General features: G+C 48.9%; 2 protein-coding genes across 14 annotated transcripts in view; one reads left to right on the forward strand and one right to left on the reverse strand.

The window, feature by feature from the left end:
- Nucleotides 1-17,561, reverse strand: part of GGT7 (gamma-glutamyltransferase 7) — a 28,254-nt gene extending 10,693 nt beyond the window's left edge. For 3 of the 10 annotated variants that reach the window (XM_063702293.1, XM_063702291.1, XM_063702295.1), the window contains exons 1-9: nt 17,213-17,435; nt 8,225-8,275; nt 7,858-8,093; nt 7,346-7,497; nt 5,978-6,095; nt 4,796-4,863; nt 4,511-4,584; nt 3,985-4,181; nt 1,356-1,443 (exon numbers count right to left, since the gene is read on the reverse strand). In XM_063702293.1, the coding sequence (XP_063558363.1) occupies nt 1,356-1,443; nt 3,985-4,181; nt 4,511-4,584; nt 4,796-4,863; nt 5,978-6,095; nt 7,346-7,497; nt 7,858-8,093; nt 8,225-8,275; nt 17,213-17,381 (1,153 nt within the window). In that variant the 5' untranslated portion in view covers nt 17,382-17,435. Of the gene's footprint in view, nt 1-1,355; nt 1,444-3,984; nt 4,182-4,510; nt 4,585-4,795; nt 4,864-5,965; nt 6,096-7,345; nt 7,498-7,857; nt 8,094-8,224; nt 8,276-15,613; nt 15,660-17,212 lie in introns of all 10 variants that reach the window. The other 7 variants (XM_063702292.1, XM_063702290.1, XM_063702294.1 and 4 more) reach the window with 5 other exon arrangements.
- A 3,568-nt stretch (nt 17,562-21,129) lies between these two features.
- ACSS2 (acyl-CoA synthetase short chain family member 2) overlaps nt 21,130-27,281 on the forward strand; it is a 51,180-nt gene continuing 45,028 nt past the window's right edge. For 3 of the 4 annotated variants that reach the window (XM_019016872.4, XM_004062045.5, XM_019016873.4), the window contains exons 1-2: nt 21,143-21,416; nt 27,060-27,255. In XM_019016872.4, the coding sequence (XP_018872417.1) occupies nt 21,239-21,416; nt 27,060-27,255 (374 nt within the window). In that variant the 5' untranslated portion in view covers nt 21,143-21,238. Of the gene's footprint in view, nt 21,417-27,059; nt 27,256-27,281 lie in introns of all 4 variants that reach the window. The other variant, XM_004062044.5, reaches the window with a different exon arrangement.

A 27,281-nucleotide genomic window follows, 5' to 3' on the forward strand; every position in this document is an offset into this window, starting at 1 on the left:
ACACATATTTGATAGGTCCAGAAACTGTGGTACAGAGAGACAAGGGGAATCCAGAGCACTCAAGGTACTAGCATTGTTGAGACAACCCAGGCTGGGAAGGGGAAATGGAAAATCGATGTTCAGTGCATGCTCTGATCAGGGCAACTTCCTACATCATCTCTTCAAATCCTTATGGGCATCCTAAGATGTAGGCACTATTATTATTTCCATTTTAAGGAGGGAACCAAGGCTCAGAGTGGGAAGTAGCTTGTTCAAGGTAAATGGCACAGTTGGTACTCAAACCCAGGTCTTCCTAGCTCCAACGCTATGCTTGTTCTTTTTTCTTTTCTTTGTGTGTGTGTGTGTGTGTGTGTGTGTTTGAGATAATGGTCTCACTCTGTCACCCAGGCTGTAGTGCAGTGGCACAATCATGCTCACTGCAGCCTTGACCTCCCAGGCTCAAGCAATCCTCCCATCTCAACCTCCTGAGTAGCTAGGACTACAGGTACACCACCACGCCTGGGTAATTTTTAAATTTTTTATAGAGACGGTGTCTCACTATGTTGCCCAGGCTGGTCATGAACTCCTGGGCTCAAGTGATCCTCCTGCCTCAGCCTCCCAATGTGCTGGGGTTATAGGCCTGAGCCACTGCACCCAGCTGATATGCTCTTTCCACTGCTTCATATTCCACTGCCTCTGGCAGAGGAAATCAGGTTGGAGATTGAGGCCTGGAAAGTTGAACTCAGAGAAATCCTTTCCTGGGGCTTGATGTGATCTGGCTCTCCTAGAAGGGAAAGAACCTGAGAATCTTCTGAGAAATCCAGCACCTACCACCTTGGGTTCAGCAAACATGGACCCCACCCATGTCATAAGCTTGGTTTTCTGGGTTCCCTGTTGGTTTTCTTGAGTTTGGCCAGTTAAGTTATATTCCCTCCTTGGGCCTCAATTTCTTTTTGGCACTATGAGGAGCTAGGTCTATGACTGTCTTGAAGGGTTCATTCTACTGTGAAGCTTGGATGGACTTTGTCTTAAAAATTCTTAGGAAGTACAGGGCAGTGACAGCGCTTCTGGGGAAAGGGCAGAGGCAACACAGAGCCCAAATCAAGAAAACCTATGGCCAGAACCCCAACTTCCAGGTCGGACCCTTTGACCAGGTCCACCCCCCAATATCCTAAATACTTGGGGTAACTGACCCCACAGCTACTTTTCAGAAGGTGGGCTGGCTCTGGTTTGCTTCAACAGTTGACTGCCCAGGTAGCTCACTGCCTTAGTTTCTCTCCTGTGAAATGGAGAGGAGTCTCTAGGCCAAAACGATGTGGCCATGGACTGGGAGGCTTCTCCTGAGTGGGGACCCTGGGAGCCGGGGGAGAGGTCACCTCTGTACACGCCACACACAGGCTTCTCTACAAGGGCGCTGTAATTGCTGAAGTCCTCTTCGGTTATGACACCCCCTGCGTGCTGAGCCTGGAGGGAAGAGAATGAGAGAATGACCTCCCACCACTGTGACATGGTGGTTTTGGCCTATAACACGTTTGGATCACAGACAGATCAGCTGTTTATAATTTCTGTGCCTTCTGCAACCCCCATCGTGGCCTTTAGAGACCCCATTATCCCTAGACACCTCAGGAAAAAGGAAGGGGGAAAAGCACTAACATTGAGCACCTATCATGTGCCAGGCATCACACTGGGTACATTCCATGAATGACCTCCTTAGCTTGCCATTCAAGACTTTTTGTGATCTGGCCCCAGCCTACCCCTCCCACCTCATGTCCTGCTGTTCCCCAGTGAGCTCTATGCAGCTGCAGAGTGACCTGCAGTTCCTGAACTCATGCCTTTGTGTCTTTGTACCTGCTGCTCTCTCTGCCTATGTAAAAGGAAGGTTTTCCACTTATGGCACACTTGCCTAGGAGATACCAAAACTGAATGCTGCATCTCACCACAACCAACTAAAGCCACTAGAAAACCATGACTTTGAGTGACCCTAGAAGGACTGACCCTTTTTGGACATAACCAAGCCCTCATTATTGACCAATGAACCAATCTTGTACAAACCAATGGGCTCATTCCATCCTATCCAGTGTGCTGTCAACCCTAAATTAGCATAACCACTCTGAATCCTTTCCTTTTTTGTACCTTATAGTACTTGAAACCCTTGAGTTATCTATCTTCAGAGAATTACACATTGATTTTTTTTTTTTTTTGAGGCAGGGTCTCATTCTGTCGCCCAGGCTGGAATGCAGTGGCACGATCATGGCTCACTGTAGCCTCAACCTTCCCAGGCTCAGATGATCCTCCTGCCTCAGCCTCCTGAGTAGCTGGGACTACAGGCACATGCCACCACACCTGGCTAATGTTTGTATGTTTTGTAGAGATGGGGTCTCACTATGTTGCCCAGGCTGGTCTCAAACTCCTGAGCTCAAGTGATCCACCCATCTTGGCCTCCCAAAGTGGGGATTACAGGCATGAGCCACCATGCCTGGCCCATTTGAATTCTTGAGTTCCTTTTTCTGGCAAGTTAATAAACTCAACTTTGGGTTTCTTTTTATCAAAGATCTGATGGTCTTTGTTACAATCTCCTGCATTCCCTTTGCCACCTCCAGGAAAGGGCACACAACCCAGGCCTGGCCAATTGGGGCATTCCCTTCTGTGCCACAGTGATTGATTTGGGAATAGTCATGAAACCTATGATGAGCTAATAAGACACAACCTGGAGGCTTTTGCTGGAACTACTGGGAAGGAGAAATGCTCTTTCTCTGGGATAGCTTGCTGGAAGGATGGCCTGATATGGGCTGGTGGGGAGCAGATGGAAAGGATCTGAGAGTGAATCCAAACAAAGGGAAGTAGAGTTGAGAGAGAGAGAAAGAGAAAGAGGGAGAGCAAATCCTAACACAGTGGATTGATAATCTGGACACAGAAGAATCTAAAGCCAGTAATCTCCTGGACTTTCCAGTTAAGTCTGTTTGAGTCTATCGCCACATCCAGTGCCCAGCATAGGGCTTGGCACAGAGCAGGCACTCTGTGAATGTTGAATGAATAACAGACCTATTTAACTCCCACAACCGTATGGCAGAGACAGACATAGTCATCCCCATTGCTCAGATGAGAGAACCACTGAGTTGGTCTATGCATCCTTACTATGAACATAATTTTCCATTAGGACTTTTGCACTATTAATGACAGTTCTCACACCTGTTACTGCCTGAGACTGGGACTCTTTGGGATTGGATGGTAAACTTCTGTGTCAATCTCCCCAGTCTTGATACTCAACAATGAAAGAGGTGCTTCCCTCAGTCCCTAGAAAACCCAAAAGCAGGGAAGGATTGTGAGCTTAGGGAAGCTGAGGCCGATACTGGGTCTCCACCAGGCCTGGGAGGGACATGACAAGCCCCTGCACAGGCTGGCATCACCCCTGAGAAGCCCAAAGGTACCTCTGAATCAAGACAGAACACTTCTGGCTAGGCACGGGGGCTCACACCTGTAATCCCAGCACTTTGGGAGGCCAAGACAGGTGGATCTCTTGAGGTCAGGGGTTCGAGACCAGCCTGGCCAACATGGTGAAACCTCATCTCTACTAAAAATACAAAATTAGCTGGGTGTGGTGGTTCACACCTGTAATCCCAGTTACTCGGGAGGCTGAGGCAGGAGACTCACTTGAACCTGGGAGGCGGAGGTTGCAGTGAGCCAAGATCGCACCACTGCACTCCAGCCTGGGTGACACAGTGGGACTCCGTCTCAAAAAAAAAAAAAAGACAACACTTCCATCATCCCAGGAGGTTTTTCATGTCATATCCCAGTCAGCTCCTCCCAGCCTCACCAACCACTGATCTGATTTCTGTCACTAGAGGTTAGTTTCGACTATTCTAGAACTTCAAATGAACATAATCCACAGTAAATAATATAGAAAGAAAGGGAGGGAGGGAGGGAAGGAAGGAAAAAATGCGGACGCGGATGTTCTGCAATAGGGACCTTGGGGCATGCCCCCACCCGCACAACACGAGCACTTACCTCGGCCACCATCTCCAGTGTGAGGTTGCCACCTGCGTAGAAGGCAGCCGGGCCGGAGGTGCCAAGTACATCCAGCACCTCAGCCAGGTCGGGCCGATGCAGCAACGAGCCAGGTAGTGGCGGGCGGCCCGATGGCAGGAACGTCTCCCGGAAGCGCTCGGACATGTTGGGTGGCAGCTGTTCAGCCAGGGCACGGGCTAGGGGCAGGGACAGGAGGCTGGGCAGGGCGGGACGCCAGGACTGGACCGGATGAGACGCGCAATAGATGGGGTAGATGGGGGCTGAGTGGCCCACCCTAAGTGCCCTGACCCCCAGGGGTCTGTTAAGCATGAGGTGGGGATGTCTAAGGGCCCTTCCCAGACCCCCTCATTTGAGGCCGCCTCCAGGTGAGGGTGGGATAAGGTGGGGAGGGGGTCTGAGGAGCAAACTGGAAGAGAGGGCCTCTCTGGCTTGGGCTCCAAATCTCAAAGATTCTACCCTTCTCCATCAACCTCATGTCTCTCCCAAATCCCCAGGCCCCACTGACCTAGATCATGAGTCACGTTGAAGCCATCTTGGGCCACAGCTGCTGCGAAGGCCAGGACTTGGGACCATGGCAGCCTGGGGGGGCCGGAGAGCAGGGGGTGGAGGAGGTCCTGGGGGAATGAGGAGGGGTCCGGGGGGAGGGGGGTTCCTGGGAAGGAGAGTCCTGGCAAGGGAAGGGGATATTAGGAGGGGGAGTTGGGAAAGGAAGAAGCCAGGGGAGTAGGAGAAGGCCACCCAAGGAGAGATGCAAACGGGGGTCCCTGGTCCCCAGGGGGAGGGTTGTTACCTGCCATAGAGCTGGTGAGCTTCATGTAGCCCCTTCACCATTCCGGGAACCCCCACCAAGAGCCCAGGCTGGGCAAGGCGGGTAGGCGAGGGAGAGAGGAGACCAGGTCACTGGAAGGGGGGTGCTGGGCTGAACTCCGCAGAGCCCCAAGCCAGGGATGGCTGGCACAGGGGAGAGACACAGGCCAAGTATCCCAGGGGAGGGACAAGCTTTCCCAAGCAGGCACCCCTCCCATCTCCCTGACTTCCTATCAGCAAATGCAGAAAGGCCTCTTTTAGCTGCCATAGTTGGGGGATTTATAAATTAAGCAAAACTCTTTTAAGAGCCAGGACATAACCAGTGTAGAAAGACACCTGTCTACATTGGATTTCACCAACCCCTGCCTTTTTTTTTTTTTTTTTCTGTTACCCAGGCTGGAGTACAGTGGCATGGTCATAGCTCACTGTGGCCTCCAACTCCTGGGCTCAAGTCAAGCGATCCTTGGCGCATGCTACCATGCCTGGCTAATTTCAAAGCATTTTTTGTAGAGACAAAGTCTCACTATGTCGCTCAGGCTGGTCTCAAACTCCTGGCCTCAAGCAATCCTCCTGCCTTGGCTTCCCAGAGTGTTGGGATTACAGGTGTGAGCCATTGTGCCCAGGCAACCCTACCTTTTAAAACGGTGGACAAGGGACCTTCATTTAACCTATTCAGTTTCACCCCACCATTACTCTGAGCTCTGAAGACTCAGGGGTGTGTTTGGCTTTTGCCACCGCACTAAGTACCCATTTTTCCAAGTTATTCGATATCTTCTTTTTCTTTCAGCAGACAGTTGGTTTACTTCTGGCAGTTCCCCTCTAATCTTCCAATATGTCAGGGGCTGGGAAAGTTATAGTCAACTGGCTCAGAGTGAGATGTGTGAGTTTCATTGCATCAACTTCGTGATATTTCAGGGTACTCAGTAGCCTTTTTTTCTTCCTTCCCATGTGCCAGATAGGTAAGATTCCCAGAGAAGTAAGTTCCAGATTTTCTAGTTCATTATTTTATCTTTGGGGCTGCCTGACTCTCTCATAGCCTAAGAGAATCCTGCTCAACTCTTTTTCCCACTCCCCTGGTAAATACTTAGCAAATTAATGCTTGGGTTAGCAGAAGGGCAATGAAGAGAGACTCCCCTGAACTCTCTTTTCTCACCAGGGTCCCCACCTTGGTCTCCCAGGATCTTTGCAGGGTCTCTTCCCTGAGGGCCCCTGGTGCGGACTCCCGGAAATCAATTAGGTGGCTCTCATTTCGTCGGATGTCATGTACCAGCATCACGCCCCCACTGGGAGAGACACAGAAGGGGAAGTGTGATGATAACATGCTACCCCTCTGTACAATGAACCTGCTGCCCCTCCACCCCCAGTGGTGAGAGCTGTAGGCTCAGTTTTTCATTTGGGGTCAGGTGTCTGAGCTCCCTCCCCAGCATGGATTCACAGACTCAGCCACCCTAAGAGGATGGGAGCAAAACCAAGAGGGTTGGAGACCCAGGGTCCATGGACCTCTTCTATCCTGTCACTGGAGACTTTAATCCCTGATTAGGAAAAGCCCAGAGACTGGGAGAACAGGATGTTCTGCCCCACGCCCCCACCCTGGACCAGAGCTGGACCCCTGCCAGCTTCCTGCACCTGTCTACTTGGTATGTCCCTTGCCCCTCCCCCAGGACTGGATTATGTAAGGATAGAACATGCAAAACCAAAAGACGAATTTCTTTGGTACGGCTTGGAGAGCTGGTCTTACAGGAGCCAAGATAGGAACTTTGTCAGCTTGTTCCTTTTCTGTAGCTTATTTACGTCTAAGATGGGGGCTGCAAACTTAAATGCCCACAGCCAAATGACAAACTAAGGCAAGCAGGACAGAGAAGAGGAAGTGGTAGAAATTATGGCAAACTGGACAGTGCATGCCCATCATGGGAAGCAGCTTCTATTCCACACCAGATAACTTCAGCCATGTGAGAATGTGGGCCCAAGTTGTTATTGGATTTCCCGATTGTTCAAGAGATGTTGGAAATCTGGATTTTTATGAAAATTCTCAACTTTTTAACAAAAGCAAACAAAATTTTAAGACAGTTCAGTGTCTAAACCAAACCAGTCTGTGTGCTGGGTGTTGCCCATGGGTGGCCAGCTTGTAACTTCTAAGAGTTCTTAGCGCAGGGTGTATTTTTGGAGGACAGAGGGTCCAAGGCTTTTCATCAGACCCATAGGGATTTATGATCCTAGAAGTTAAAATATCTCTGCCTTAATTGATGACAGTATACCTCCACCTGTGCACCTTAATTTATGGTTTACAAATTTCTTTTTCTAGTTAAAAAAAAAAAAAAAAGCTTCTGAAAACACTTTCAGGTTTTCCATAAGGTAGCTTTGCTCTTCTGACTCCATCCAGGGAGAAGGGGGTGAAATTTGGTGTAGAAAGAGAAAATGCAAGGAGTTGGGGCCCAAATGCCCCTCTCCCTAAGTTAGGAGTGCTGCACATGAGGCCTACAGACCTGGAGGCAAGAAGTAGGCCTGGGGGACCCCGACATCCACTGCTCCTTACCCGCCCAGGCCAGAACTGTGTGGAGCCACAATACCCAAACACAAGGCTGCTGCCACCGCTGCGTCCACAGAAGATCCCTGTTTACTGAGCACCTCGATGCCCAGTGAAGTGCAGCGAGCAGCATCGGTCACCACGGCACCCTGCTGGAAGATCTGGGAGGGGAAAGAGGACTTGGTGGGGGCAGGAGGAGCTGTCCACCTCCCTAGGGCACCTCCACTAGCCCTAGAACTCTACGCGGCATGAAGGTCGAAGCCCTGCCCCCTTGTTGCCTTGACTCTGCCCTCATTACCCCAAGTGCCTCCTAATGGATCTGTCCTTATTCTTCCTTGTTCTGTCCCCTTGTTCTGTCTCCCTCATGCCCTGGAGCTCCTCTCTTTGGGACCTTCCTCTCCCAAGTCACCACCCTCTCTCCCCTTCCACCACTCAGCCATTCCCCAGTTTCCACGGTTCCTCAAACATTACCCCACTCCCCACTCCCCAGTTTCCTCCCCCTCCCCATTTGTCCCCCTCACCTGGGGGTCCCCGAAGTAGATCTGCATGACCAGCGCCACGGTGACACCGGTAGCGAAGGTGAGACAGGCCGTGACGATGACCGTGAGCCCATCCTGGCGGCAGGAGCACTCGGCCGCTGCCGCGGAGAACGGGTCTTTGCGCGTCTCGCGTAGCGGCGACCCGTCTTGGCTGCCCATCTCCGACGACGACGATGGCAGCCGCTGCAGCCGTGCAGACTTCAGGAAGGAGTCCGGGTCTGCGGGCAGGCAGCCGGGGTCGGTCTGGGCATCTCCTATCTGGCCCTGCCCACCCTCCAGGTGGGACTATTCAGCGCTTTCCCTGCCCCGCCCCTGCCACACAGTCCCCGCACTGGCTAGCACTACTTACCTTTCCTCATTTTCGCGTGCACCCCAGGACAGGCGGGGCAACGGTGCCCGGCTAGGAAGAGACAGGGACCTCCCCAGCTGGGCAGCAGGGAGGCTGGATTCCCGCCCTTCCCTGATACCTAGGCCAAATTTCCTGGCACCCAGGACCCAGGGCTGAGAACACTTCCTGGGGGGTGGGGTGGGGGTTCCAGCCCTCAGTGGAAATCGGATCCTGCCCCAGTTGGGGCCCAGCCTTCCATGCAAGGAGGCAGCTACATAAACAGAGTGGAGGGACCCTGCCTTCCAACCTCACTTCAGTTATCCGCTCACTCATTCCTTAAATATGGAGAGCCCTATGCTAGGTGCCAGGGGACGGGAACAGATAGTTTCTGCCCTCATGTGGTTCATAGAGCCCTGGAAGAAAAAGCCAATAAGCAAAGGAGTCTATAATTACAAGTTGTGGCAGGTGCTATGAAGAAAAAGGAGGAAATGACAGAATAATGGTGGTAGGGGAGGGAGGATTCCTTAGCTGCAGAAATCAGGGAAGGCCTCTCAGGAAGTGACTTTTAAGCTGAAAACTAAGGGATGAGAAGGAGCCAGCTATAATGTAGAGCAAAGAGTATGTGTGTGGAATGTTCTGGAAAGAGGGAACAGCGGATGCAAAGGCCCTAAAGTGGGAATGAGCTTGGTACATTAGAAAAAAAAAAATAACCAAGGCCTGGGCGGCTCTGGTGTAGCAGCCATGGGGAAAGAGTAGTAAGGGTGGAAGCTAGGCCAGATACATACTGAGCGCAGTGGCTCAATCTTGTAATCCCAGCACTCTGGGGGGCCGAGGCGGGTGGATCACTTGAGGTCAGGAATTTGAGACCAGCCTGGCCAACATGGTGAAACCCCGGCTCCACTAAAAATACAAAAATTAGCTGGGCATGGTGATGTGTGCCTCTAATTCCAGCTACTTGGGAGGCTGAGGCACGCCAGTCACTTGAACCCACAAGGTGGAGGTTGCAGTGAGCCGAGATCGCGCCACAGCACTCCAGCCTGGGTGACAGAGTGAGACTCTGTCTCAAAAGAAAAAAAAAAAAAAGGAAGATATGTGGGGCTCTACCAGCCTGGGGAGAAGCTTGGGTTTTACCCTAAGGATTATGGGAGGTCACTACTCGAGAGGCTATTTTTGTTTGTTTTTGAGATGGAGTTTCACTCTTGTTGCCCAGGCTGGAGTGCAATGGCACAATCCTGGCTCACTGCACCCTCTGCTTCCTGGGTTCAAGCGACTCTCTTGCCTCAGCCTCTCAAGTAGCTGTGATTACAGGCACATGCCACCATGCCTGAGTAATTTTGTATTTTTAGTAGAAACAGGGTTTCAGCATATTGGCCAGGCTGGTCTCGAACTCCTGACCCCAGGTGATCTACCCGCCTCAGCCTCCCAAAGTGCTGGGATTACAGGTGTGAGCCACCGCACCCGGCCCACTACTAGAGAGTTTTAAGCAAGAATGTGAAACCATCTGTTCTGTGTGTTATTGTTGTTGTTTGAGACAGGGTCTGGCTCTGTCACCCTAGCTGGAGTGCAGTGGCACCATCTCAGCTCACTGCAACCTCTGCCTCCCTGCAACCTCTGCCTCCCAGGCTCAAGCCATCCTCCCATCTCAGCTCAGCTTCCTGAGTAGTTGAGACTACAGGCATGCCCCACTACACCTGGCTAATTTTTGTATTTTTTGTAGAGATGGGATTTCGCCATGTTGCCCAGGCTGGTCTCAAACTCCTGACCTCAAGTGATCCACTCACCTCAGCCTCCCAATGTGCTGGGATTACAGGCATGAGCCACTGCGCCTGGCCTGTTTTGTGTTTTAAAATGATCCCTCTGGCTACTGTCTGGAGACAAACTGGAGGACGATAAGAGTGGAGGTAGGAGAGAACTGAAAGCTCACTATTTGCTGGTGGCTATGGACAAGTCAGTCAAGTCATGCACCTCACCTTCCTCATTCTAGTAATGGAACTAATCCCTAACTGGTGGGATAGGGGTACAAGGATTCCATGAGGTGATGTGCACCCAGTGCACTGTAGGTACTCACTCCAAGTTATTTCTATTCCTTTTCCACCTTGACCAGGGCTGAGACCCTCTTCCATCCCATAGCTCCCTCCTCTGAGTGTTATTAGCTGTGAACCCAGGTCCCTAAATGGCCTAAAGGTCCTAGGTGTTTGTGAACAGTAAAGAAATAGTCTTTACTTTACCTTGACCTCATGCTGTACTCACAATATGTTTTTTAAAGTTTATTCAATTTTTTTAGTACCTGCTACTATGCACTAGGACTATAACCCCTTAAAAGTCTATGTGATAATATTAAAAACTGACCATTTTATTGTTCTGTTTAAAATACGTGGTTCACTGATGCCAACATAATAAACATCCAAGCTCCTTGTGGTGTTTAAAGACCTACATGATCTACAGTCCCATCTTTGTGTAAATAAGAAACCAAATATATAGATAAAATCATGATATATGCAAGAAATGTTTATAAATTATTACAGAAGTTACTCTTGGGAAAGGATACTGAAGATGGGAATGAGATGGGGTGGGAGTTTTTTTGGTTTGAAATTTTTACCACTTATATATATTTCCTTTTTAGAAATCAATACATAAACCGGGAGTGCTCGTGCATGCCTGTAAGCCCAGCTATTCAGAAGGCTGAGGCAGGATGATCACTTGAGTCCAGAAGTTCAAAGCTGCAGTATGACTGCAATATGAATAGCCACTGCACTCCAGGCTGGGCAACATAGAAAGACCCTGTCTCTAAAAAAAATTAACACATATATTTTGAAATGAAAAGGAAAAATTACAGGGAGATAGGAATGGGAAAGGGGACTTTTTTATTCTTCCTCACTATTGCTTTTTTTTTTTTTATCATGAACAGGTAATTTTTGTTTTTGTTTTTGTTTTTGAGACAGAGTCTCACTCTGTCGCCCAGGCTGGAGTGCAGTGGCGCAATCTCGGCTCACTGCAACCTCCACCTCCCAGGTTCAAGTGATTCTCCTGCCTCAGTCTCCTGAGTAGCTGGGATTACAGGCACATGCCACCATGCCTAGCTAACTTTTTATATTTTTAGTAGAGGCAGGGTCTCACCATGTTGGCCAGTCTGGTCTTGAACTCCTGACCTCAGGTGATCTGCCTGCCTCAGCCTCCCAAAGTGTTGGGATTACAGGCATAAGCCACTGCACCCTGCTGTTTTTAAACATTATTTTCAAAAAAAGGTTATCTTCTGAGACTCTCCCTCACTTCATAATACTTGCCTCTAACCCTCAACATCAGCATCACAGAGTCTGTAAATAAAACTGGAATTCATCCAAACAAACAGATGTTAAACACCCACTGTAGGCACAGAACTCTCCTTGGCCCCTAGAAATGTCTTGTTGTTGTTGTTGTTGTTGTTGTTGTTGTTGTTGTTGTTGTTGTTGTTGTTGTTGTTGCTGTTGTTGTTAATAGAGACAAGGTCTTGTTATGTTCCCCAGGCTGTTCTCGAACTCCTGAGCTCAAACAATCCTCCCGCCTCAGCCTCCCAAAGTGTTGGGATTACAGGCGTGAGCCACTGCACCTGGCATTAGAAGTTTCAAAAGAAGTGTGGGAAAGGGTTTTGAAATTATATTTATTGATGCTGACTACATATTGAGCATTTTACATATATTCCCTCATTGAAGTGTTCCCAAGACTTTATGAAATAAGTCCCACTCTCGCCACTTTACAGATGAGAAAACTAAGACCGAGAAAGGTGATATTGCCCATCTCAGGTCATAAAATGAGTAAGTGGGCCAGGTTTGGTGGCTCACATCTGTAATCTCAGCATTTTGGGAGGCCGAGGTGGGAGGATTGTTTGAGCCCAGGTATTCAAGACCAGCCTGGGCAACACAGCAAGACTCCTGTCTCTATAAAAAAATTTTTTTAATTAGCCAGGAATGGTGGTGTGCACCTGTTGTCCCAACTACTCGAAAGGCTGAGGTAAGAGCATCACTTCAGCCTGGGAGTTCGAGGCTGCAGTGAGCCACTGCCCACCAGCCTGGGCGACAGGGTGAAACCCTATCTCAAAAAATTTAAAGTAAAATATAAAATAAAATAAAATGAGTAAGTGGCAGGACCAAGAGTCTGTGTAACTAGAAAGCCTCCTTCCCATTGCTCCACATGGCATCAAGAGCCATTTCTACCCTCAGAAACCAACCTTACAAGCTAATTTTTGTTGCTATTTCTTGGTACTTATTGCTTTGTTTTTGAGAGATAGTCTTCCTGCCAGGCTGGAATGCAGTGGCGCAATCTCGGCTCACTGCAACCTCCACCTTTGGGTTCAAGCATTTCTTATGCCTCAGCCTCCCAAGAAGCTGGGATTATAGGCATGCACCACCACGCCCAGCTAATTTTTGTATTTTTAGTAGAGATGGGGTTTCACCACGTTGGCCATGAGGCTGGTCTCAAACTCCTGGCCTCAAGCAATCCGCCCGCCTTGGCCTCCCAAAGTGTTGGCATTACAGGCGTGAGCCACTGTGCCCGGCCCTAGGTATGGTTTAATTTGTTTTCTCTAGTCAGATATAAGGATCCAGGAGGTAAAGGTGACATGTCCCTATCATAGCTATTCAAGACTCTCTACTCCACCAGTCCATCATAAAGTTATTCATTTATACAATAAAAATATTTACTGAGTACCTACTATGTGCACTGTGGAACAGCTAGGGCAATAACAGTGTTGATTTTACTGATAGGGAAGAGCAAGAGTAGGATACTGGAAAAAGATTAATTTGCAACCAGAAGGAATAAGTCTTTTGGGAGAAAGATGACAAGTTCAATTTTGGTTATTATAAATTTGTGGGACACCATAAGAAGCTGTCTGGAGGCAGTTGGCCTAGTAGATATCTAATTTTTACCTTCAGGGCTCATCCCTGGTATCTGCTTGGATACCACTTCTCATTCAATTTTCTTTTAAGGAACATTCTCTCTCCTCTCTCAGCCAACTCCCTCATCCCTGACCAAAGTATATAACTCAGACTTGGCCAGTCAGAACAGGTACCTCTGTGCAGTAACAGGCAATGTGAACAAAGCCAGGCCAATAAGACCCAAACTTTGTTATTTTGCTGGAACTACTGGGAAAGAGAAAGGCTCCTCTTTCTATTACACTTAAGTTGCTAAGTTGGTAGGATGTAAGCCTGTAGCTGCTGGGGGCATCTTGCCACTAATAAAATGGGAGGCCTTCTGCCAATGAAGCCCACCAAAAGAAGGCAGAGCAAAAGATGGAGAAAAGTCCATTCCTTTTTAGGTACCTTAATCCAGCTATGCCTGAAACCCCATATCCCTGGACTTTTCAGTTATGCTACCCAGTAAAATTCTCTTTTTGGATGTAGCTCAGTTAAACTGGGTTTATAACAAAATAATCCTGAACAGAATTGATTATACAAGTCCAGAGTTTAGGAGAGTGATCTTGGCTAGAGGCTAGGGTCATCCCTGGCTTGTTGTTTATTCCCTTAAGGGGAGAATCACTAAAAAAATAAATAAATATATATATATATATAATTTTGAGACAGTGTCTCACTCTGTTGCCCAGGCTGGAGTGCAGTGGTATAATCTCAGCTCACTGCAGCCTCAACCTTCAGGGCTCAAGCCATCTGCCCACCTCAGCCTCCCGAGTAGCTGGGACTATAGACATGCACCACCACACCTGGCTAATTTTTGTATTTTTTGTAGAGACAAGGTTTCACCATGTTGCCCAGGCTGGTTCTGAATTCCTGAGCTCAAGCAATCTGCCCACCTTAGCCTCCCAAAATGCTGGGATTACAGGTGTATGCCACTATGCCCGGCAGAATCACCAAAGATGTCTGAACCAGGGAGTGACATGACCAGAAGCGATGGATGGATTGGGGTGGGGACGGGGCAAGAGGGAGGAGGCAGGAGGAGTAGCTAGGAGCCTATGAATAATATTGATAAGAGAGGTTGGTGGCTTAGTCTACAGTGGTGATGACAGGGATGATGAGTAGGAATTTGGAAGATACTTAGGAGGGGTGCAGAGAGCACTGGATCACCATCTGGAAATGAGAAGAAAAGGAGGAGACCAGCATGCCATTCATTATTGGGAGACTGGGTGACTGGCAGTGTCGTTAATGGAGAATGGCAGTGGAGGAAGAGCAGGTGCATGGGGAAGGGATATGATGAGTTCAAAATAGAACATGCTATAGATGAGGCACTTGCAGGACATCTGGAGATACAGGCCTGGGAGAGAAAGGAACACAAGGGCTTGGAGCTCAGAAGAAAGAAAGTATTTCCCAACCTTGGAATGATCACTGTCTAGCTCTCTTTCCCACAGAACCTGATGTGGGGTGCCTGGCACTTGGGTTTAGGGAATGGCAGGCTAGAGGCTAGCTGGGCACAACCAAGGTCCTGGGTAAGAGGATGGTGCTGTGCCACTAGATGGTACCACCATGTTGAGAACACAGGAGGCCATGTCAGCCTGTAGTCTGGTCCAGGTGAACCGAGGAAGCCTTGGGGCTTGGAGTAGGATTGGGAGATATGGCATTCAAATGATTACACTGAAATGATGGCAACACACAAACCTGACACATAAATTTGGCATAAGGTATAAACTCCCAGAAGCTCAGATGACTAGGATCTCTGCTGGATTTCCATACAGGTGAGGGCAGAGCCTGTATTGAACTTCCCAAAATACTCCCTGAGGTTTTGGAACTTGCTCTCTCCTACCATTCTTTCATCCTCTCTCCTACCATTCTTTCATCCTCTCTCCTACCATTCTTTCATCCTGAGATCTTCTCTCTCATGCATTTACTCATTCAACAATTATTGAGTGCCCAATAAATAAATAGAGATGAGGGTTTTTTTTTGTTGTCGTCGTTTGTTTGTTTTTTTGAGACAGAGTCTCACTCTGTTGCCCAGGCTGGAGTGCAATGGCGCGATCTTCGCTCACTGCAACCTCTGCCTCAGCCTCCTGAGTAGCTGGGATTACAGACACCTGCCACCAGGCCTGGCTAATTTTTTTTTGTATTTTTAGTAGAGATGGGGTTTTGTCATGTTGGCCAGGCTGTTTTCGAACTCCTGACCTCAGGTGATCCACCCGCCTCAGCATCCCAAAGTGCTGGGATTACAGGTGTGAGCCACCACACCAGCCAGTGTATTTTGTTTTGTTTTTTGTTTCTTTTTGAGACTGAGTCTCACTCTGTCACCCAGGCTGGAGTGCAGTGGCGTGATCTCGGCTCACTGTAACCTCTGCCTCCCCAGTTCGAGTGATTCTCCTGCCTCAGCCTCCTGAGTAGCTAGGATTACAGGCACCCACCACCATGCCCAGCTAATTTTTGTATTTTTAGTAGAGATGGGGTTTCACCATGTTGGCCAGGCAGGTCTTGAACTCCTGACCTCAAGTGATCCACCCACCTCAGGCGTGAGCCACCGCGCCCGGCCTATGGACAAGGTCTTGATGCTGGAGAAAGGAGAGTGAACAAAACAATCATGATTCCTGCCCTCATGGGGCTTACAGACAGGGAGTAATCAGATAATTGCACAAATAAATAATCATAGATTTTGGTAAATGCTAAGACATTTACAGAGGGCCAGAAGAAAACATGTCAGGCAGTTCCAATCTCTAGGTCAAGAGAGACAGGCATTCTCTGTTGAGCTGGAAGAGGAAACTAAGGCCCAGGACAGGGTAGGTGTGCCCATTGTCGCTCGGTGAGTCAGGGCTGTATTAGGACCAGAAGTCTCACTCCTGACTACTGAATAAAAGACCTAGCTTCAGGCTGATATCCATCACGACACATCTTCCCACTCCTCTCCCTGCTACCTCCTGATTCCACTCCCTTTGGAAAATAAGTTTTGATCCGCAGCCCTGACATTTGATGCCCATAAACCTCTAAACTCCATTATCTCCTCACCCCCACCCCATATAGAGTGCAGTCCAGTCAGGTTGGCAAGGGCTGCTGGTCAGGGCCAGATGACCAGAAAGTGTAGAGGAGGAGAGAATTTGGGGCTTTCGGACTGGGAGCAGCTAGGGAAGGGCCAAGCCGGAAAAGCAGCATCTGCCAGGCTGGTAAGAGACAAGGCTCAAGTGCAGGCACTGCGAGGAAGCGAGAGTGAGGTAGAAGGATGCTCTAATGCCAGGAAGTGACGTGCAGGGACAGAGGGATGGGGGATGAAGGGTGAAGAATGGAGGGGAGGATGAAGCTGGGCCACATGGCTAGGAGGAAGAGCAGCAGGGAAGGAATGCACAGAGAGCTCTTTGCCCCCAGGTCTCTTCCAATCCCTGTCTCCTCCTTCTCTTACCCCCACTTCTCACAATTCCAGCAGAGGGCTGAGGGGAACACAGTAAAATTCTGGAGACTGCTTCCTAGGGAGCAGAGTACCTTACTAATACCCCGGCCAGATCCATGGCTCAGGGAGGGGTGGGGTAATCCACAGGAGAGTGAAGGTGTTCTAGTCCCCAAGGACTTTGAGAGGTCATGCAGTCCATGCCTCCGTCTCCCAATACCCAACAGAGGGGAATCATATTCTCTTTACCCCTCCCTAGACATGAAGAGATTCTCCGCTTCTCCCAGACCCTCTGCTTCTCACAATCCCTGGCTGTGGGGAACTTCTCTTAAGGCACAGATTGGATCCCTCTTGCTGCAGTCTCTGACTTGGTTTCTCCTATCCTGTCCTCTGTGGCTAGAGAAAGCCCTCTTCTGGGTGATCACAGCGGTTCCTTAGGATCTCCCCTCCAACATTCCTTCATCGTTAGTTGGTTCTTCCCAGAAGGTAAGCCCAATCCCTTCTACTGCAGTCCCTAGCATCCTCTCCGTTGTCGCATCTTACGCCTCCAAGGCAGAAATGCACCCCCTTCCTCACCAAATAATTAACAGAGACAAGGGAGAAGAAGGGAGAGATCCAAGAAGATGGGGATGAATTAAGGAGATGGAGCTGGAGGTGGATGCTCGACACAGAAGAAGGAAGACTGGGGACTTCCCAAGGCAGGGCAGGGACGGGGTCAGCGGGCCTCACCGGTGTCGGGGTCTCCCAGAAAGGCGTCCTCGTCCTTGCGGCCCCTCAGCGGGGCCGCGGGCGCCGGTTCGTCCTCGGGCAGCCGCGGGAAGCTGGTAATGCTCATGTAGTCCACTGGCGAGTAGGCGCCCAGGGCGCTCTCCTGGCTGGCCTCGTTCTCCGCCGCCATCCTCGCCCGCGCCCCCCAGCAGCGCAGCGCCTGCCGGAAGCGGCTGCGGCGGGGGAGTGAGAGGGCGGAGGGCGGGGCCTGATCTTCGCGACAGCCGGGAGGGGGCGCCTCTCCCAGCCCTTGGCCGTGTCCCGGTCTGACTCGCCCCCGTCTGCTCAGCGCTGTCAGCCTGCAGCTGGCACACAGGTGCGCGTAGATGGACAGCCAGGAAGTCAGCGCAGGGTCGAGGGGAGAGCGCGGGGCAAGCGAGACTTCAGTGGGTCTGCACTTTACGCAGCTCAGGGACCAAACCCCTTCCTCCTTCCAGCCTGAATACAGCTAGTGTCCTCCTCAAATCCCAGGCTTCCTTTTCCGGCCCCAGACCCTTTCACTGACCGCAAATCCCTCTCGACCCCAGATCCTGTCTCTGACCCCAAACTCCTCGGACCCCAGACCCCTCCTTGAATTCCGAGATCCTCCTCCTCCGATTTTAGACTCCTCCTCCGACCTTAGACCTCTTTTTCGACTTCAGACTCTGTCTTCACCCCCAAACCCTTTTGAAAACCCCAGCCCATGCTTCATCTCCAGGCCTCTTTGACTGCAGACGCCTCTTTGGACAACAGATCCCTCCTCTGACCTCAGATCCCTTCCCGCACCCCGACACTTCTGACTCCTCTTTCAACCGCATTCTCAAACTTTAGTGTGTGTTAGGATCTTTGAAAGCAGATCCCCAGATTCCACTCCAGAGATCATGATTCAGTAGGCTGGGATGAGGTCCTTGGAACCTGAATATTTACCATCATTTTAAGAGTTTTTGATGTGGTTCTGGAAAGGACACTTTGAGAAAGAAGGAGTGGTGGTAGTGATGGTAGGGCAGGAGTGGGGCAAGGTGGGGAATAGGTCTCCATATTCTGGATGTCTGGGTTCTATTCTGCTACCGCTCAAACACTGTGTAATCTTGGGCAAGACAATTAGTCTCTCTATCAGTTTCCCCATCTGTGAAATGGAAAGAATAATAGTACCCATTTTAGAGGGTTGTCATGAGGATTAAGTAACAGAATGGAAAGCGATTAGTATAGGGCTTGGCACCTACTCAATAAATGGCATCATCATCATCATCATCATTGCCTTAATCTGGTAGATTCATTCCCTCCAAACTCATCCATCCTCTCTCCACTCCGAAATTCCAACCACACTACAGCTTGTACTACTTCTCCGTATCCAAGGATGAGGGAGATTCCTTCTTTTACGAGGTCTCTGTTCCAAACTTTCATTGTGAAGTCCACAGGAAAAGAGGGGGGCTGGTGAAGCCTCTATACACACATCCTTTCTCTTCCCAACCCCAGACCAGTCTCAGGGATGGCCTGAAGTGCTTGAAAAATCTACTATATACACAGCAGCTGCAGTAGCAACTATAGACAGGAGGGGGAAGCAGTGTGTCGGGAACAGCTCTGGGGTTTGGGTGTAGGACTTGGGAGAGAGGATAGGAAGGAGAGGGCTACTCAGAGCTGTGTGGTAAGAGTGCCCAGGGAGGGTAACAGTCTATCACCAAAACGTGTACCCATTGTCTGTGCCTTTCCCCACCCCAGAGAGTTCTTATCTCCTCAGTGATGTTTGTAGGGTCTATTACACTACCCTGAGGTCTAATCCCTCCAGTGGGACCTTTCCCCACTTGATGAGGTCTGCACCTTCTCAGTGATGTCCACTCCCACAGTGTAGTTGGCAGCTCCTCAGTGGAGTTTGAGTCCTCCAGTAGGGTCCACGTCTCCTTAGTAAAGTCTATATCCTCTGTATCTCTTAGGGGAAATCCATGTCTTCTCACTAGGGTAAGTGCCCTTCAATGCCATTCATGTCCTATTAGCAGGGCCCAGGGCCCTTCAGTCAGATCTGAGAACCCCCAGCAACATCTGTGCTCCCTTAGTGGAGTCCATGTACTGTCAGTGAAGTGTGTGTCCCTTCGGTGCAGTGAATATCTCCTTGATGAAAGTATCTGACCCCTTGGTGGGGCCCATGTCCACTCCAAGAGGTCTGTACTCCTTCAGTGGGCCCTGAGATTCCCACCCTCCTCGGGATTGGGCAGACTCTCGGTCTCCCATAGAGAGATTTTTTTTTTCAGCTTAGGGTGTGCAGGGTTTACGGTCAGCTGGGCAAAGAGCAGGGAAGTAGCTGGGAAGGGAGGCTGGGCTAGATGGGGTCACAAGGCCTGTGTAGGCTTCAGGAGGTGGGAGCTGCCCGCTTCAGGCCTCAGAATCACTCTTGGAGTTAGATATTTAAGAATCCTTCCTGCCTTGACAGCCAGTCTGTGAAATGATGGTGAGGTGGGCCCTTCTTCGTGGTGAGTGCAGGTGAGAGATGGAGGAGGGTCCTGCCTGACTTCTTTCTGGGGTGGAGGGGCTAGAGGGAAGCTAGAGGTAATTAAGCCCAGGTTGTGGTGGTGGTGGTGGGGGTTTCCCTTGGTGGAGTAAAGAGATTGTGAAGGAAAGAACAGAATGTGGGCCAGGTGTGGTGGCTCACGCCTGTAATCCTAGCACTTTGGGAGCCCAAGGCGGGCAGATCACCTGAGGTCAGGAGTTCAAGACCAGCCTGGACAACATGGTGAAATCCCATCTCTACTAAAAATACAAAAATTAGCTGGGTGTGGTGGTGTGCACCTGTAATTCCAGCTACTCGGGAGGCTGAGGCAGGAGAATTGCTTGAATCCAGGAGGCAGAGGTTGCAGTCAGCCGAGATCGTGCCATTGCACTCCAGCCTGGGCGACAGAGCGAGAGACTCCATCTCAAAACAAAAACAACAACAAAAAAAGAGAATGTGAACGACTTTTCCTATTTGCACAGACTTTGATATTTTACAAGCCTTAGCTTCAAGCCTGATGAGGAAGTAAAACCAAATCTGGAGTCAAAGAACCTAGCTTTGGCCCTAACTTGGTCGTTATTTGCTCTCTGACTGTGCACCAGTTCCTTCCCTTTCCTGGGTTTGCCATTTGTGCAATTAGGAGGTGGGCTTATTACAAAAAACCTGAAGGTGTCTCCTAGTCTTCACTTATTGAGTCTTGTACTTTAGATCTGGATGGAGATTTGTTAAGGCAAGGAGATTGAAGACATGTCCTCATAAGAGGGAGAAAATCTGAGCTGGTTCCAGGGTGAGCAGAGAAGAGGTGCTGTCGCCAGAGCATGCCTTCAAGGTCATGGGAGAAGTTTTTCTGGAGGACGGGAATGTGGGTGTGGCTCAGAGAGGGGGGACCTGGAGGGAAGGGTGTCACCTGGAAGGAACCCTACCCCAGATGGGTTTCCAACTCAATGGGGTGATAGTCAGGACTGTGCAATCAGATCACGGGGCGGCTCCGCGATGGACCTTACTCAACTCCTCTCCTTAGTCCATCCCTTTCCCTTTCGATCCTTGCCCTAACCCAACCCCTTATCTGTCACTCCAAGACCCCACCCCACTCTGGTCACTCCATGGCTCTGCCTCCTCTCCTGTCACAACCAGCCGGGTTACTCCCCATCACTCCATGGGCCCACCTCCTCTCCTGTCCCGCCTGGCCCCGCCCCTCCCCTGGCACTCCACGGTTCCACCCTCTCCCTTGTCACACCCGGCCCCGCCCCTTCTTTCACTCGACGGCGTCACTCCTTCCGGCAAGTCAGCTCCACCCCGTCCCTCGACTTTTCCTTATAGTATTCCTGTCTTTGCTAACCTCGATCCCTCCCCAACCAGACATGGCCCCGCCCCCTCTGGCACCGCCCACCCGCCAGACTAAGCCACGCCCCCATTCACCAGGCCCCGCCCCTCTACGGAGGCCCCGCCTCTAGTTCGGCCTGTTTTCCCAGTCCCGGCACCCGCCGCGACCGCAAAGGCGGCCGCGGTTCTAGGAACTTGACGTGATGGGGCTTCCTGAGGAGCGGGGCCGGAGCGGCAGTGGGAGCCGGGGCCAGGAGGAAGCTGGAGCCGGAGGCCGGGCGCGGAGTTGGTCTCCGCCGCCCGAGGTCAGCCGCTCCGCGCACGTCCCCTCGCTGCAGCGCTACCGCGAGCTGCACCGGCGCTCCGTGGAGGAGCCGCGGGGTGAGGCCCGGCCCGGGCGGGCCTGGGGGTGTCAGTGAGGAGAAGAGTGGGGGCTCCCTGGGGGAGTCGGGGGCTCCCTTGGGAAGCTGAGGGGTGGGTGAGGAGATGGAGGTTCTGTGAAGGAAGAATTGCGGTTCTTTGAAAACGGAAAAGGGATTCCGGGAGGAGACGAGGGTTCCATGGGAGCTGGGGAGTTCCCTGCAGACTTGGAGGGTCCGTGGGGGAGATGCGGGTTTTTGCGAGGCGACGCGGGATTCCGTGAGGGAAGAAGTGAGGTTCCTTGAGAGATTGGGACGGGGAGGTCGGCCAAGAGAGTGAAAGTTTCATGGGAAGAGAAGGGGAGTTCCTGAGGCGAAAAGAGGGTCTCTAAGGGGCGACGGGAGCCTTGAAGGGAGGAGGGCCACGAATAGAACTTTCTTTGCTTCCCTTTCACACCAGCTCAGCCACTGCCTCCTGAGACCCTTAACCTGTGAACTGTTGAGGGCAATAACGGGTCTGGTTCCCATCTTGGGGTCCTCAGATTAGTAATGGAGTCTCCGATCTATTTTTAGTATATCGGACATCGTAATGGAAATTACGCGGTATAAGACTGAAGGAGTTACTACGATGTCAAGTTGTTTTATTTTTTTTTAACTTGGGCTGGGATTGTATTAGTAATAATTCAGAAGTTCTGATAGATGGTTCCATGTCTGTTAAAATGTATGAGGAAAATCGGCCAGGAGCAGTGGCTCACGCCTGTAATCCCAGCACTTTGGGAGGCTGAGGCGGGCGGATCACTTGAGGTCAGGAGTTCGAGACCAGCCTGGCCAACATGGTGGAACCCCCGTCTCCACTAAAAATACAAAAATTAGCCGGGTGTGGTGGCGGGCACCTGTAATCCCAGCTACTCGAGAGGCTGAGACAGGAGAATTGCCTGAACCCAGGAGACAGAGGTTGCGGTGAGCCAAGATAGCACCACTGCACTCCTGCCTGGGCGACAGAGCAAGACTTCGTCTCAAAAAAAAAAAAAAAAAAAAAAAAGGTATAAGGAAAATCCCCCTACCCTTGCCCTCAGTCTGGGTAAAGGATAGATAGATAGATAGATAGATAGATAGATAGATAGATAGATAGATAGATAGTTTGTTTTGAGACAAGGTGTTGCTCTGTCACCCATGCTGGAGTGCAGTGGCCCGTTCTAGGCTCACTATAGCCTGCATCTCCTGGGCTCATGCGATCTTTCCGCTTCAGCCTCCTGGGTAGCTGGGACTACAGGTGGACGCCATGACACCCAGCTAATTTTTTGTATTTTTTGGAGAGACGAGGTTTTGCCATGTTGCCCAGGCTGGTCTTGAACTCCTGGCCTCAGGCTTTCCTCCTGACTTGGCCTCCCAAAGTGCTGGGATTACATGTGCATGAGCTACTGCGCCTAGCCAAGGAGTCAAAATTGCACCCCCATTGGGAGGCAGCATGATGTTTGGTTGTGGGACAAGCATGGGCCACGAATCAAATCCAGAAAAATCTAGATTTAGACCCTGGCTCTGCTGTTCATTTACTGTGGGGTCTTAGGCAAATTTTTTAGCCTGTCTGAGATTCCTTTTCTTCCATCTATAAGGACTAGTAATACTTGCCTAATGGGTTTGTATGAGGTCTAAAGTGTGTAATAAGTATGCGCTATAACATGCCTGATGCACAGTACACATTCAATAAATAGTAGTTAGTCTGATACAATATAAATCAAGCAATTACCAAGTAATGCAAGACAGGATTCAATCAAGTGTAAAGTGGTGGAGTTGGGATTTGAACCAAGACAGTTTGACTGCAGAATCCATATCCTAATAGCAATGCTATTCCTCTTCCATGACCCTACAGAATGCATTTCACCAAATTCCGTCAAATACAGAATTTCTACCAGGGAAGCAGCCTCCTAATTTGTCCTCTCTTGCCTAGTTTCACCAACTTGAGTCTTTCCAGTAGATTTATCAAGACACCATTAGATTGATATTATGGAAATATGCTTTCATATGTCACTGCAAAAACTTTCAATAGTTCCCTGTTTCTGGCAGTTTCTAATTAAAATTCTGCTTTTCTTTTAAGACCTCCAGATAATCTAGCTCCACCCTGCCTCTCTATTCTTATCTCGCACTACTTGCTACCACTCCCCTCATTCTAGATAGATCATTCTCCTTGATATCCTGGATACACATTTATTCCCACCTTCTTGCCTTTGTTCATTTCCTTCTGCTTCTCTCTACCTAGTCAAACTCCACCACTTCCAATAGAGCATTCACTGATCATCCCAATTTATGCTCACCTTTTTCCTCTTCTGAATATCTTTAGTACTTAGAAACTATGCCACTCATCCAGATTCTGACACACACACACAGACACACACACACACCCCTACCCCCCCAAAAAAAAACCCAGAAAAACTAAGTGTGCATAAAATTCAGTTTTGTAGCCAAACATGGTGACGCACGTCTGTAATCCTGCTACTCAGGAGGTTAAGGCACGAGAATTGCTTGAACCCGGGAGATGGAGATTGCAGTGAGCCAAGATTGTGCCACTGCACTCCAGCCTGGGCGACACAGCGATACCCTGTCTCAAAACAAAAACAAAAACACCTCAGCTTTCTTCATTCCTTGTTGATGGACATAAATGTGGTTTATAAATAGTTTTATATACTATGTGCCTACTATTATCACTTGAAAATATTTTTGAGTATTTGTACTCTCGTTATTAGCTGCGTGGTCCTTGGCAGAGTTTCCTGTGCTTCCTGAGCTTCAGTTTTCTCATCTATAAAATGAGGATAATTAATGTATACTTTGTAAGACCATAATGTCATAAAGATTAAATGAGATTAGTCCAGTCCCTGATACATGAATGGCATTTACTAAATACTAGCTCTCATTTGCTTTCTCTCTAATGGCCATTTATTATTCTATGGTATTACTACTTGTATTACTAGTTTTCATCAGTTTGTTATTGTTGGGCTATTGGGTTGTTTCCAGTTTCACTATTATAGTGTTGCTGTAAACATCTCTTTACTAATCACTTTTTTTCTTTGTGATTATTTTCTTGAAGTCTATTCCCTATCGTTGAGATAGCAGAGAAAAGGGTATAAAAAGTTTTATGGGCTGGGCGTGGTGGCCCACACCTATAATCCCAGCATCCTTTGGGAGGGCAAGGTGGTCTCCCAAAGCTTGAGCTTAGGAGTTTAAGACCAGCCTGGGTAATATGGCCAAACCCTGTTTCTACAAAACAAACAAACAATGTGCGCCTGTAGTTCCAGCTACTGGTGGGGGAGGGGGTACAGCTGAGATGGGGGGATCACCTGAGCCAGGGAGATGGAGGTTACAGTGAGCTGAGATCATGCCACTGCACTCCAGCCTGGGTGACAAAGAGCGAGACACCGAGCTAAAAAAATAATAATAATAGAAATTAAAAAAAATAAAAAGTTTTATGGCTCTTGTCATGCATTGCCTTGCAATCTAATAAGACTGCGCCAATTTCTTACAATGCCATTATTGTGTAAGAGTATCTGTTTTCCCAGGGCCACCCAGACATTGGGCTTAATAATTTTTTTTAAATTTTACTAGTTTTCTAGGTATATAATGGCACCTTGGGGTTGATTTAATTTGGATTTCTTTAATACATTACAACGTTGTGCACTATGTGATTTAGCTTTCAATTATATTCTGTCTTGTACATTAAAAAATATTTCATGTGTTAATCTTATCTCTCCAACTAGATTGTATAAGCTCTAAATTGTGTAACCTGAAACAAATGACTTAGCTTCTATGAATTTTATTTCTTATGAAATGAAATGAGGGGGTGATAATCTGTAAGGTTACTTCCATTGTTATGGTTCTAATTGCTTCTCTTTCCTCCAACTTTTTTTTTTTTTTTTTTTTTTTTGAGACAGAGTCTTATTCTGTTGCCTAGGCTGGAGTACAGTGGTGCTATCTCAACTCACTGCAACCTCCACCTCCCAGGTTCAGGCGATTCTCCTGCCTCACGCTCCTGAGTAGCTAGGATTACAAGCACCCGCTACCACACCTGGAAATTTTTTTTTTTTTTTTTTGTATTTTTAGTAGAGACAGGGTTTCACCATGTTGGTCAGGCTGGTCTCGAACTCCTGACTTCAGGTGATCCGCCCGCCTTGGCCTCCCAAAGTGCCAGGATTACAGGAGTGAGCCACAGTGCCTGGCATCCTCTAACTCTTGATTCAGTACTCAGACTGTCCTAAATTCTCTGCATTCATATGTTTTACCTGTTGAGTACATTTTCTGCAGAATAGCCAGGCAGATATTTTAAGAATGTAAATTTGATCATGTCACTTGCTTAAAACCCTTCAATGAATTTTCATTGCTCTTGGGATATATACCAAATTCCTTATTATACACAGAATTGCATGATTTGCCCAGTTTATGCATCAATTCCTGCTATTCTTTCCCTTATTCTCAGTGTTTCAGCCTCAAGGAGTTCCTCCTAACATATGCCCTTGGTCTCTTTTTTTCATATGGGAGTGGAGAAAAACTTCTATTCATCTTTCAGATTTTAGCAAAAATGTCTCAAGGAAGTTTAAATCTTGACTTAGTAACTGTGTAACCTTAGACAAGTTATTTAACCTCTCTGAGCCTTGATTTTCAAGTTTATCAAATGAGAAAAGCCTCCCTTCTAGAGTTGTGGTAAGGATTAAATGAGATAATACATATGAAAAGCTTAAAGAAACATTTGGCACATAGTGAATAACACTTATATAAGTAGAAGCTGGAGAAGGAGATGCTCAATATGTAATTGCTGAGAGACAATGCACGAATTAAGAGAAGAAAGAGTTGGTCATGGAAGGTTCTGTGGGTGAAGAATTTTTTCTTTTTACTAATTACTTCATTAAAAAATTTACTTTCTAGTTAGACAAATGGTGAAAAAAATTGTACTTGATATCAGCAGAACTCGGTGTGTACCTATAATCCCAGCTTCTTGGGAGGCTGAGGCAGGAGGACAGCTGAGTCCAGGAGTTTAAGACAAGCCTGGGCAACAGCAACAAAAAATTACTGATTGCCTATCGTATGCTAGGCATTGTGCTAGTACTAGGTGGCTCTGATTTTAATAGATGGTAAAAAATGAGTAGGCAGTCTTGAGGACAGGAGGAAGAATTTGAGTCAAGATTCAGCCCAAGAGAATAGAAGATGGGTTAGAAGAGTGTTGGCTGCTGGCTGGGCGCGGTGGCTCACGCCTGTAATCCCAGCACTTTGGGAGTCCGAGGCGGGCGGATCACGAGGTCAGGAGTTCGAGACCAGCCTGGCCAACATAGTGAAACCCCGTCTCTACTAAAAATACAAAAATTAGCCAGGCATGGTGGCACGCGCCTGTAGTCCCAGCTACTTGGGAGGCTGAGGCAGGAGAATTGCTTCAACCGGGGAGGCAGAGGTTGTGGTGAGCCGAGATCATGCCACTGCACTCCAGCCTAGGTGTCACAGCGAGACTCCATCTCCAAAAAAAAAAGTGGTGGGTGCTAAGATTAGACAGGTAAAGAAGGGACCAAGGTGGTGGGTCCTAGGGCAAGGAAGTTATAATTTGGTCCTGTGTATAGACTGGTAAGCCTTCTGAGGCTAAATATGTCTCAGAAGATTAATGCTATCTGGGCTTCCATTTCTGTTGCAGAATTCTGGGGAGACATTGCCAAGGAATTTTACTGGAAGACTCCATGCCCTGGCCCATTCCTTCGGTACAACTTTGATGTGACTAAAGGGAAAATCTTCATTGAGTGGATGAAAGGAGCAACTACCAACATCTGCTACAATGTACTGGATCGAAATGTACATGAGAAAAAGCTTGGAGATAAAGTTGCTTTTTACTGGTAAAACTATCTATCTTATACTTGGT

This window comes from Gorilla gorilla, chromosome 21 (genome assembly GCF_029281585.2).
Source record: "Gorilla gorilla gorilla isolate KB3781 chromosome 21, NHGRI_mGorGor1-v2.1_pri, whole genome shotgun sequence".
NCBI lineage: Eukaryota > Metazoa > Chordata > Mammalia > Primates > Hominidae > Gorilla > Gorilla gorilla.